Here is a 13156-nt window from a genome sequence, read left to right on the forward strand (position 1 = left end):
TTTGACAAAAAATTTTTTAACTTAAATAAATAGTTATCTTGAACACAAAAAACGGCCCTCATCTTTCTTCTACCCAAAGATGGGAACCGAGCACTAATACAAAACTGGAGACCAATCTCACTGCTATGCGCAGACTAAAAATGAATTGCAAAAGCGCTAGAACTGAGACTCTCAAAACTCCTGAACCTATTATTCGGATCAACGCAAACGTGCGCAGTACCCAGAAGAAACATCTTCTAAATATAGTTCTTGCCAAAGATGTTATTCATTACACAAATGTATTGGAAGCTGCCAGATCACTATCGATCAGGAAAAAGTATTTGACAAAATTGATCGAAAATTTTTTATTAAAATCCTCGAAAAATTTGACTTGGGTCAAAATTTTATATACACATTTAAATAATTTATGAATAACACTCAATCCATTATCATAAACAACAAGGTTTATGAAGGGCAAACTCTTTAAAATTGAGAGGGGTGTCTGTCAAGGAGACCCATTATCCCTCATACTGTACTGCCTGGCAGAGGAAACGCTTCTTCGCGAATTTCAGTCTAATAAGTTTATAGACGGCAGATTTAAAAATACTCGGAATTATATTCCACACAGATTTTGCCTATACAGACAGAACAAACTGCCACACTGCCAAAAAAAATTCTAAAAAAATATCCAAAATTGCCTTTCCTTGAAATGCAAACGAATCTTTGTCAACACCCTTGCTCTGTCATGGTGTGGCATGTGGCAAACGTATTCCCTATCTCAAAACAAGACCTCAAAAAAATAGATAAAACAATCTCTACCTACCTTTGGCAGAGCATATACTCTGAACCCATTACAAGAGACATTTTGAAATTACCCGATAATAAGGGTAAATAAGTAAGTGAAACCAAGGATTTTTCTGCCAGAAAGTATTTTCTAGCAAAAATACTTCCTGACATACTCTCTAAGTTGAAACTAAATATCCTTAATGACTGTTACTTACTTGAAAAAGTAATACAAAATCCATAAATCAACTCCAGTTTTATTATAAAGATCTAATTGAAAAAGGTAATGTTGAGATCTTCAACATTACCAAAAAAAAACAAAAATATATTTACACCCATATCTCTGAACAAAAAGAAAACATGAACATTAAACTAATTTAACTCAAATGGAGGCAAAATTCAAAAAATCAATCCGATGAAAACAAATATGGGAACAGAACTTTGAGTCTTATGCTCAGGGATCAAGCACTTGGAAACTTTAACGTGAGCAATGCCATGGAAACTCCAAGTGCAAAAGTTGTAAAAAATGACACTCTTCACCTCTTTATCTTCTGCAGCAAGGCTAGAGCTGTGTGTAAAGTAATAAGAAACATTAATGAAAAACTTTTAGCTTTGAAACCATTTAACTTGGTACATCCCTCTTTCTGCTAAATATAGAGGATCTACCAAATAAAAAAATTTTATTTAAAAAAATTTAAAGTTGCCTTTCCTACGGAAAAAGGAGTTAGACAGGGCAACCCCCTAACTCTCTTGCTGTACGTTTTTGTTGTCTAAGCTCTCGCTTTGGTGATCAGAGCGGACAGCAGAATAGAAGATTTCCTGTTACCTTATACACCTAAACCCCTCAAAATACATACGTACGCAAATAAGTAAGCAGACGATTCGAACATTTTTGCCAGGGACGTAAAATCGGTCCGCTTTTTTTCGAAAAAAATAAAACCGTTTGAAAAGGCAAGTGGTTTAGTTATAAATGCTTCAAAAACCAAGGGTCTCGCCCTTGGGGGTTTTGATCCTAAAATGTACCCGGTTTCTGGCAAACGTGCTGCCATTTCTTGAATGGGCAATAGAACGTCTGCACAGAGCCATTTTTGAAAATCTGTGGTAAAAGACCAATTTCAATACGGTCAAAAGAGAGACACTTTTTTTACCCGTCAAAAGGGGTCTCCGAATTTTATCACCAAAGGTGCAAAGTCTTGCACTTCGCCTCAAAACACTCTTTCAACTGAAAGAATGTGAAGAGGAAAAAGCTCACGATTATTACTACTTTTCAAAGTATTGGTTGGCGAGTTAAATAAAATTTACGAACCCAAACCAAGGCCGGAACTTTTTAAAGCAGAACAATTTTTCAAAACACTAGGACAACAAAACGTCTCAATACTACAAAACCACAATCGAAATATTAGGCAAAAACGGGTCCCTTTTTAACATTTTCCTAAAAAACAACAAAAAATTTTTACTTAGAATTGGCAAAAAACAAAAAGACAATCGTGCCCGCAGAACTTTTCTTGAACGGTTCAACAAAAACAACAATGCCGAGGACCCAAACTTGGAAAAAAAACTTCACCTCCCACGCATGCGGACCGACTTAAAACATCCTTTTTCGTTTTTTACATAACAGTTTACCTTCTGCGGCCTTGCTAGCCAAAAGCACAAGTAAACAGATCGTCAAAAATAACAAATGCAAAACTTGTGTTAAAATCGAGGACAACACCCATATCTTTGTCTACTGTCCTCCTTCTGTTGAAATTTGGGAGTATTTTAAACATGTATATAATTCCTTGACATCCCGAAATAACTTTTCTCCGATAAATTCGATTTATCGGAACAGTAGATGCCACCACATGTTTAGTTACAAAAAAATTGACCCAATGGCAGTGATCAGGGTAATAATCAGGAACATCAGGAATATTATACGTTAAAATATAATTATCATGTCCGTAGAAACACCGCGGACATTTTCTGTGAGTATTTTTGTATTAAAAATGTTTTCTGTCAAATAGAGAATAGAAATCTGAAACTAAACATATGAGCTAAAATAAAACAACGGCTCGTTGTATGTTTAGTGAAGACTTTCTTCCCTCTTGAAAATTATTATTATATATGATTAGCAAATCACTGCCGGCCCTATTTTTTTGAAATGTTATTTTAATACACAAGTGTTTATCTATAGTGTTCGTAACGAAATGTTTATGTAAAAGTCCTGTAATTCTTTTTTATTTGTTTTGATACAATTCTTTTTTTCCTAGGATTTTTTCTTTAATCTATTTTAGAATTTCCCCTTTTTTTAACCTAACCTAAACTCTCGATTTCTTTTTGCACAACGGCAAAAAAAATAAAAAACAAAAAGTACACAAAAATATAAAATCAAAAAACACAAAAACATGAAAAATCAAAAAACACAAAAAAATAAAAATAAAAAATACAAAAAATATATAATAAAATAAATTAAAAATAGAAAATGTATACATTTACGAACATTTGCAAAATTATAAATTGTAAGACTATAAAACATGAGTTAATGTAATTTTAAAAGAAAAAATTATAAATATTTATTATTTTGTAATAAAAGAAAGAAAAAAAAAGCAACAATAAATATTAGAAAAAAAAAAAAAAAAAGACAATGATGATAAATACATTAACAATGTAAATGTCAAGCGGCATCTGGCAAAGGTGTTGCCCATTCCTGAATGGGTAATAAAACGTCTGTATAGTACTATTTGTTGACAAATTTTGCAAAATACCAATTTCAATCCGGTCGGTAGATAAGCCCTTTTTTTACTTGCACTTTTTTTATCCGTCTAAAGTCTTAAAACACTCTTTGTGACACTGAAAGAATGCGGACCCACGATTATTACCTTTCAAAGTATTGGGTGGCAAGTTCACTTTTAAAATTTACCAAACAAAACCGAAGCTCGACTTTTTTAAGGCAAATTAATTTTCCGAAACCCTGGAACAACAAAACATCTCAGTACTACAAAACAACAATTGAAATCAAGGCAAAAAACAAAAAGATGTGTCAGCAGAACACAAATTACACTCTTTTGTATTTTAAAGAACAGTTTACCTTCTGCTTGCCAAAGCATAAGGCAACAGATCGTGAAAAATAACATGCAAAACTTGGGTTAAATTGAGGACAACATTTACATCTTTTCTTTCTGTTTTCTTCTAGTTGAAATATGGGAGTATTTTAAATATGTAAATAACTCTTTGACATCCCATAAATCCGATAAATTCGATTTTCTTGATTGAAACAGCTTAAAGCTTTTATATTTCTCGTTCATTCATTGCCATCTTAATTATACAAATATTGCTTGGCACAAATAAAATAAGTACAAATTTAAAAAAAAAAAATGTTTAATAAATAAAAGCATGCCATCAACCAGAATCATTTCCAATGTGGGCCACACACCCTAGCATTCTTTGTTAATTCAAATATAATGAATGTTTATCAATTAAATGTCTTTCAAATCCTTATATTTATGTTCAAAATTAATAAAAATATATCTCCTAAAATATTTTACCCATTATTCAAAATAAATCGGAATAGATAATTAACCAGACTTTCAGTTACATTCAACCCAAAAGTTGTTTTGCGGCAACTGAATTATTAATTATTACTAGAGGGCTGAAATTATGGAATAAAATATTAACTAATGAACTTAAAACAATTTCTACGCTTAATGATTGTAAGAACAAATTGAAGCAAAGACTACTGATGAACGACATAGCGTTCAGCTTTTTCTGAAGTTTTAATGATTGCTACTGTTAAACTTACCCAACAATTTTACGTTTGTCATTATGGGCTTGACCTTAGAAAAGTATTATGCCACTTGTTATTGCTTAAAATCTTCTTCTTTTTTTTTTTTAAAAAAATATATATAAAAAATTATGGTTTGAAAAAATTATTCCCATATTTTAAGATATATGCTGGTGTAAAAGAAAAGTTTCAGGATTATGCGTTTTTGCTTGCATGTTTTTTAGTAATATAGTTTCTTTGTTGTTTTATAGTAATATAGTTATAGTAATATATGTTTTATAGTATAGTATAGTATAGTATAGTATAGTATAGTATAGTATAGTAATATATGTATTTATAGTATAGTATATTTGTATTTATAGTATAATGTATTTATAATATATATATATAATATAGTATATATGTATTTATAATATATGTATTTATAGTATAGTATAGTAATATATGTTTTATAGTAATATAGTAATATAGTTTCTTTCTTGTTTTAGTAATATAGTTTCTTTGTTTTTTACTAATTCTTTTTTTCATTTTTTTAAATTTTGCTTAACCAATACAAAAACAAAAAGTTAAAGTAGGACTTTAGGACCGATTGATTTTTATTTTATTAAGTATTTAGAAAAACGTTTGTATATTATATAGTGTTACGTTTTTAATTTTGTTGTCTTATATTTACTGTAAAGACTAAGGCGCTAGGGATAAGACCAATTTATTCGGGTCATGCTAAAAGGGGATAAGTCACAAAAATTGAAAATTGAGTTAATAATGGTTTTCATGTTTTAATCGTAGGTGTTAGCTATTTATGATAAAATCAGACATGCCAGACGCTTGGTTACCCCAGTAACTGAAATCAGTTGTAGAGCTGTTCATGCTAGAAGGAGTTAAGTCACTGACTTACCCCCTTTTAGCATAAAAATCATCTTATGCCGTCTGTAGACGTAACTACGCAATTGATTGCAACAGATAGCAGTTGTTGTTTTTATTTATTTTACTGTATTGTATAGCTTAAACTAAATACGAATTTACTCTATATTTAACTTTTTGTCTTTTGTTTTTAGTCTTATGTTATTGTGCTGTATAGCTTAATCTAAATTGGAATTAAATTTATTTTTAACTTTATGTCTTGTGTTCTTAGTCTTGTGTGTATTTTGCTATATATAGCTTACCCTAAATATGAATTAACTCTATGAATTAACTCTATGTTTTGTTTTCTTAGTCTTATGTTATATCATAATTAAGTGAGGAAATATGGAAATAAACTCAGATGAAAGTGATGAGGTTTTTGAGAAAAATTCGGCAAAGAAAATGAAATCAGATCAAAGTCTTTGGAAGAGAAACATTATAAAGATTGCCAGAATGAAAGGTGAAGAATATGTTAACTACCAAGGAAATACTGTAACTCGAAAGTGTACTGGCATCCCCTGCAGGTATGTTATTTTGTATTCAATATTACTGAATAGTTTTACAGTTTTACAATTTTATTTTTATAGGTAGAACTTGTATAACATAATACACTTAATATTTAACATAATACACAGTATAAAATACTTTTTTGTTCTATTAGCTGCAAGAGAAACAACTTTAATAGTCTTAAGACTATTAACGAAGAGGATCAAATGGATATATTAAACCATTTCCATACCTTTAACACTAAAGATGAGCAAGATTTGTTCCTACAATCCTTTATTGATTCCCAAAAAGTAAAGCAGAGACGACCCAGGAAGAAAGAGAGTTCTAAAAAAATAAATCCTACCTTTAATATCACGTTATGGTGGGTTCTGATCGAATGCCGGTTTGTTTTAAAGCTTTTTTAAGTTTACATGCAGTTACTAAAAAACGAGTTGAAAGATTGCAAGCTTTGAAAATGATTGAAAAAAGCCGAGTGGATAATAGAGGACGTCATATAAAACAAGTATTGTTTGAAGAAATCAAACTTTTCATCAGACAGCACATTGAAAGCTTTTTAACTAAAGAAAGCCATTATCTTGGAAAGCCTATATGCTATCTAGATGCCACTTTAAATGTTAAAACTATGTATAGGCTGTTTAAAGAAAAATACTTTTCAATAAAAGTTGGAGGAACAAAGTATTTTAACTACTTTAAAGAAAACTATAATCTTTCCTTTGGAAGGCCGCATTGTAAACATAGTTCGACCTGCTCTTGCAGCCAACCTCCAACCATTATCACATCGTCGTAACATTGCTTCTCTTTCTCTTTTCTACAAATACTATAATGGGCACTGCTCTAAAGAGCTAGCGTCTCTTGTGCCATCTACTAAAATTCATTCTCGTGTTACTCGTCATTCAATTAAGTGCCATCCTTTTTCTGCGACTGTTCCTAAATGCTCCAAAAACGCTTATTCGTCTAGTTTTTTTCTTCGAACATCAGCTCTTTGGAATTCGCTTCCTTCATCTTGTTTTCATATAATTTGCAATCCTTTAATTCGTCCGTCAATCGTTATCTTGCTCTACCTCTATCTTTATCTTTTCTTTTTCAGTAACTTCCAACTTTAATTAGTGGCTGCTTGCAGCCTTGCTGGAAGTGAAGATGTTAAAAAAAAAAAAAGTTTACATATGCTGCACTTGCGAGGAACTCAATATAAAGTTAAGAAGTCTTCGCCTCAATGAAGCAGCAAAAAGGTGTGCTCAATCTGAACTTGATGTACATAATTGCAAATCAAAAATATTTTATGAACGAATACGAAAGGACGTCAATGACAAGGACAATAGTCAAATTTTATCATTGTGTTTTGACTTTATGCCGAACATACAGATCCCAAAAATACCAGTACAAGAAACCTTTTATCTGAGACAACTTTCAGTTAATGTTTTTTCTATTCATAACAATAAAAGTAACAAAGCACAGATTTTTGTTTACAACCAAGGCACAGCAGGCAAGAGTCCAGATGTAGTGTGTTCCCTCCTATTTAACTATTTAATATTGGTAGAGCAGCAGTTTAATTAACTCCACTTGTCCTCAGATAATTGTTGGGGCCAAAATAAAAATCATTCATTATCTAGGCTACATTTAGCCATGACTGATTTAAAGAAATTTGAAAAGGTTGAGCAATTCTACCCAATAGGAGGGCACTCCTTCCTACCATGTGATATGGATTTCAGCATAATAAAGCGAGAACTAAACTGACATGATAGGCTGTACACAGTAGACCAAGTATGTGACCTTATTAAAGCATCCTCCAAAAATGATAAATTTATTGTACAAAAAGTTCAATCTTCAGAAGTTTTAGACTTCAAGACGTGGTGGCCGCAGTTTTATAAAAAAAGGTGTATTTCCTATGAAGACAAAGGTGAGCAAGTCAAAAAGGACAAAAAGCAGTACTTTTCAATAAGCAAGTTCATGCAATGCACATATGATATAAAATTTCCTTCTAAGGTTATTGGCCGACCTTTCATTGATTCTATAATGAATCACAGCTTTTCTTTTAGAGCAACATAAACAATCAAATTTTTAAAACCACTTAAAAAAAACAAAATAAAACAAATAAAAAATATTTTACAAAATCAAAATAAAAGATATAAAATTATATTGAAAAGTATAAGAAAAAAACAATTTTTTAGTGCTATTTAGTTTCGGTAAAGCATTATAAATAATCCCTTAAATGGACTACAAATAGAGACTAAGCTCTTTAATTAATTTGATAAAGATTTGATAAATTTAATAGCTTTATTATAACTAAATTGGTTTTGAGTTTCAGTTGAAAAAGATTTTTTTTTTTTAAGCTTTTAAATTTATAAAGTATAACCGAGCAAAACGTAATTGTAACTCTATTTAAAATGTGGATTTTTTAAACGTTAAGTTACATCTAAGCTTACACTTTTTAAGCTTAAAATAAAAATTATAATTGTTTGTTTTTTTTATCTTATAACACAAAATATTAGTACTTATATTTTTTTATTAAAAAAAAAAATGTTTCAATATGAGAAGTTGTAAATAATTCATTATATGCACTTTGCAATCAGCTGCTTAAGCTACCGGAAATTATGATAATCGTATTTCCGCGAATTTAAATAAATTTTAAATTTTAACTTATCATTAAGGACTTCCAAAATAGTTTGCGGAAGAATTCTTTGAAGAATGATAAATATTTGCTTGTGGCTGCATATTTTTGACGGCTTAAACTTTTTCTTTTAATTATTTTTTTTATCTATTATTATTAAAACTTTTATAATAGTTTCTAAATTCATTTATCCATTATTTAGTCGTTAATATTATTATTCAATAAAGAAAGAACTCTTTTTATTATAATTTTATTATAATTATTATGCAACTGTTTTAATAAAACAAAATTTACACATTTTTTTTAATTTTTGTCATGAAGATCAAATCTTTCTTTGACCGATTAGTAGACATCAACTGGACTTCCTCGTAGGAGATAGTCCAGTTGATTAGTTGTATTAGTGTTTTTGAATCAGGTTTTATTTATGAAGTCATTTTTATCAGACAAGTTTTCAGAGAGTACAACCATGTACTCTCCCACAACAAACTCAATTATTAATTTTAGGTTTTTAAATTCTCATGGTTTGAGACCCAAACTCTGAATTTTTGATTAACTCATCCTTTAGAGTAATAAGAGGATTTCCAAAATCAGTAGTTCCAAATGATGGGTTAATTTACATCATTTACATAATTTTTCAATACTGCCTCTCCATTTGTTGCTGCTTAGAGTCTCCCCATTAAGAGTTGGTATCAGATGACGCAGACGAAGTTCAATTGTATGGAGTGCACAAACCAGCCAGTTTAGCTTTCTTTTTAATTTTACTTCCAGTCTATGCATTCCTCTACTTAACCTGTGTTTGCACTAGTAAAATCACCTTCTATTGCCTTTATTGGTACTTTTATATTTTAAAATTCATATATATTCTTAGCAATTACTTCAGCGTGTTTTGTGAATTTTTAAACTTTTTATAGTGTAAAATGGAAAAGATACCAACCACCGGGCTCTTGACATACTGTATAATGTTCTTCTTTGATTGTAGCAGGATAATATTTAGTGGAATTTTCAAGTATTAAATGAACTTTTGCATTATCAATTCTGCCGTCAAAAAAAAGACACAATTAATAATGCTAGTCCTGCATTGAGTATAAAACACTACAAATAGAGGCTGCATACCTTTTCTGAGCTTGTTTGATTTTGTTATGGCCAATAACTAACTCGGTATTGTCTTCTTTAATTCTTCCTGCATCCATACAAGCTGCCGTTGCGTTTCCCATAAGTCAGTACCATACCGTATTCTTTCGAAAGCTATTTTAAAAAAACTTTCATAGTTCTTTTGTCCTCTTAAACTTTCCTGAACTTCATTTTGTTAACACATTTGATTGAGTTTTGTATTGCTGTTTGTTATGCAACATTCCTTACTAAGTAGTTTCGTAATAAGTGTTTCGCTAAATTCAAATTCAAACTCTTCTTCTGACTTCTATTTATTCGTTCTTCAGACGCTTTTTTTTAACTATAGATATAATAATTGATAAAGTAAACATCGTTCATCGTTCATCATATTTTATCAGATAAATTCTATTGTTTTTATTGTTTTTTTCTTATTCGCTTTTATTGTTTCTTTCTATACCATATGAAAGAAGATCTTTTAGCGTTTATAACACCGATACAAGAAAATCTGTTCCATAATCTAGATACTCAGAAAGCTTTGATCCGCTCCTTTTTCTAATAATTGATGATATTTACTCTGTCATGATTAAATAGCAAATATGCAAACCTTTTGCGTAATGCTAATTGCATACCAAATCGATGTGAGAGGCTGTTAATGAAAGTTCAAAAGAAAAGTCGTTGTTTGAAAATAAAGGAATACGCGGTGATTTTTTACATAAAGCTTATAATTTTTTAATGACTATTGAACCAGTGTGGAATCTGAAGTTTTTTGTGTCTTTTTGCAACAAAAATAATAAGTCGATGGCCGATAAAATTTTGGATGCTCTCTGCTTCCTTAAAACACATTTTAAATATAATAAAAAATAATTATATATTTATACTATATCTATAAAAACAACGAGCTCTTTTTAATTTAATAATTAAGTATGTTTAGTATTAAAAAACCAAAGAAGTTTTGACTGTTAATTTTAACTCCAGAATCCACAAAAACTAACGGAGTTTAGCCATCCAAAATTATCTCTCCAAAAACCATAACAGATTGCGGATGTCCTGAACGAGAAGCGATTCTATCATGTTTGCATCACTGATACTTCTGGACAATATCCGATCATTTTGATGGTTTAAGAAAGCTTCAACGTTGAATAAACATTTATTAGTGAAAACAATTCCTGAGTGGCGCGCCGAAGAAAAAAGATTTAGCAAAAGCTCGCATCTTTCCATTCTTACTTTCTTCATATTGTCTGTGAGAAGATCTTGTATGGGATAAGTTTTAGCTTATCCTTGCATAATTTTCTCACGCATTCACGACCTATTTGCAAATCATTTGCCATTTTTCTCATCGACCTCCTTGGATTTCAACGAATTCCATCACGCACGTTTTTGATAATAATTTTGCTACTTGATATTGGTGTTCTTCCACTTCAAAGCTTGTCTTGGGTGCGGCCAGTCTCCTTTAAACGTTTCAAATTGTTATAGACAGTTCTTCGAGGAATTTTAAGTCTTTTTGCTATTTCTGCTTCAGTGCATCCACTAAAGAACTAATGCTCTATAGAAAGTCGATGGTCTTTTGTGACTTTCATACTGGAAATAAAATGGATTTAAATTTAAAAAATGCCTGAATACGATTAAGAATTGACATAGGAATGTAATGGAAACAAAAATATTGAGAAATAATACATTTTCCCAAGTCTAATAAACTAATAAAAATGAGCGCCAGATCTGTCTGGTCACCCTGTATATATATATATATATATATATATATATATATATATATATATATATATATATATATATATATATATATATATATATATATATATATATATATATATATATATATATATATATATATATATATATATATATATATATATATATATATATATATATATATATATGTATATATATATATATATATATATATATATATACATATATATATATATATATATATATATATATATATTATAATATATATATATATATATATATATATATATGTATATATATATATATATATATATATATATATATATATATATATATATATATATATATATATATATATATATATATATATATATATACTTAATGTTGTTACTTTTAAGGCTTAAAAATGGAATATCCAGGAGGTAAAAAACAACATTTTCGACACTTACTTTTCTTCGCTTTTCATCGAGGCCAAAAGGCTGCTGAAGCAACCCGGGACGTTTGCAACGTATACGGAGACGGTGTCATAGGTGAGTCCACTGCACGAAAATGGTTTGCAAAGTTTAAAAATGGCAATTTTGACGTCGACGACACACCTCGCAGCCGGAGACCTTCTGACTTCGACAAAGAGCGTCTCAAAGCACTTTTAAAGGAGGACGGTCACCAAACAAGTCGTGAATTGGCTAAAAATATGAACTGTGATCATAAAACGATTCGCAACCATCTTCATTCAATGGGATTTGCAGAAAATTTGGGAGCCTGGGTACCTCATGAGTTGAGCGAAGTAAACAAAGAAAATCGCCTTCAAATTGAATCTCAACATCTCGCCCGCCATCGAGCAACACGTGGTCATAAACAGCGCTTTTTGTATTGAACCGTCATGGGAGATGAGAAATGGTGTCTATACATTATTATGAAGCAAAGGAAGGAATGGGTGGCACCAGGAGATGCGCAAAAGCCCAGAGTCAAGCGGGACCTTCATCCAAAGAAGATTATGATATGTGTTTGGTGGGACTGGGAGGGCATGGTGCACTGGGAAATCCTCGATAGGAATGTCACAATTACCAAGGAGCTCTACATAGCCCAGCTACGCCGCGTAAATGAAGCTATTCAACTGAAAAGACCTCATAGACAAGGCCAAACCATACTCCTTCACAACAACGCCAGACCCCATGTTGCACAAGTCGTCAAAGCCACACTCCAAGAGCTCGAATGGGAGGTCCTTCAGCATCCGCCGTATTCTCCGGATCTTGCACCCACAGATTACCATCTTTTCCGATCTCTGTCTAACCATATGAGGGGCGTTACCCTCGATAATGAAGAGGGCCTTAAAAACTGGGTCAATAACTTCTTCAATACTAGACCGGGCGATTTTTGGCGGAAAGGCATTGACAAATTGGTTGAGAGGTGCGAGGAGGTCGTAACCAGCGATGGCGAATACATAATCAATTAATTTATTATTGAAAGTAAAGATTTCCCTTAGATAAAAGTCTTTGATAAAAACGCTACGAATATATTCCAACCAATAAACATATATATATATATATATATATATATATATATATATATATATATATATATATATATATATATATATATATATATATATATATATATATATATATATATATATATATATATATATATATATATAAATATATATACATGTATATATATATATATACATATGCTCTTTTTGTCTCTTAAATCTATTCCATGTTGGTTTAAACTTCGCATGATTACTTTCCCCACATTGTTCAGCAAAGTTTCTTAATCCTTGGTTATGGTATTCCATATATAGCTGT

General features: G+C 30.6%; 1 protein-coding gene across 1 annotated transcript; it reads left to right on the forward strand.

The window, feature by feature from the left end:
* The first annotated feature begins 11757 nt into the window (after positions 1-11757).
* On the forward strand, positions 11758-12225 carry LOC136083452 (histone-lysine N-methyltransferase SETMAR-like). Its single transcript, XM_065802852.1, has one exon. The coding sequence runs from the start codon at positions 11758-11760 to the stop codon at positions 12223-12225; it is 468 nt and encodes a 155-aa protein (XP_065658924.1).
* The last annotated feature ends 931 nt before the right edge of the window (positions 12226-13156 follow it).

Source organism: Hydra vulgaris, chromosome 08, assembly GCF_038396675.1.
Source record: "Hydra vulgaris chromosome 08, alternate assembly HydraT2T_AEP".
Lineage (NCBI taxonomy): Eukaryota > Metazoa > Cnidaria > Hydrozoa > Anthoathecata > Hydridae > Hydra > Hydra vulgaris.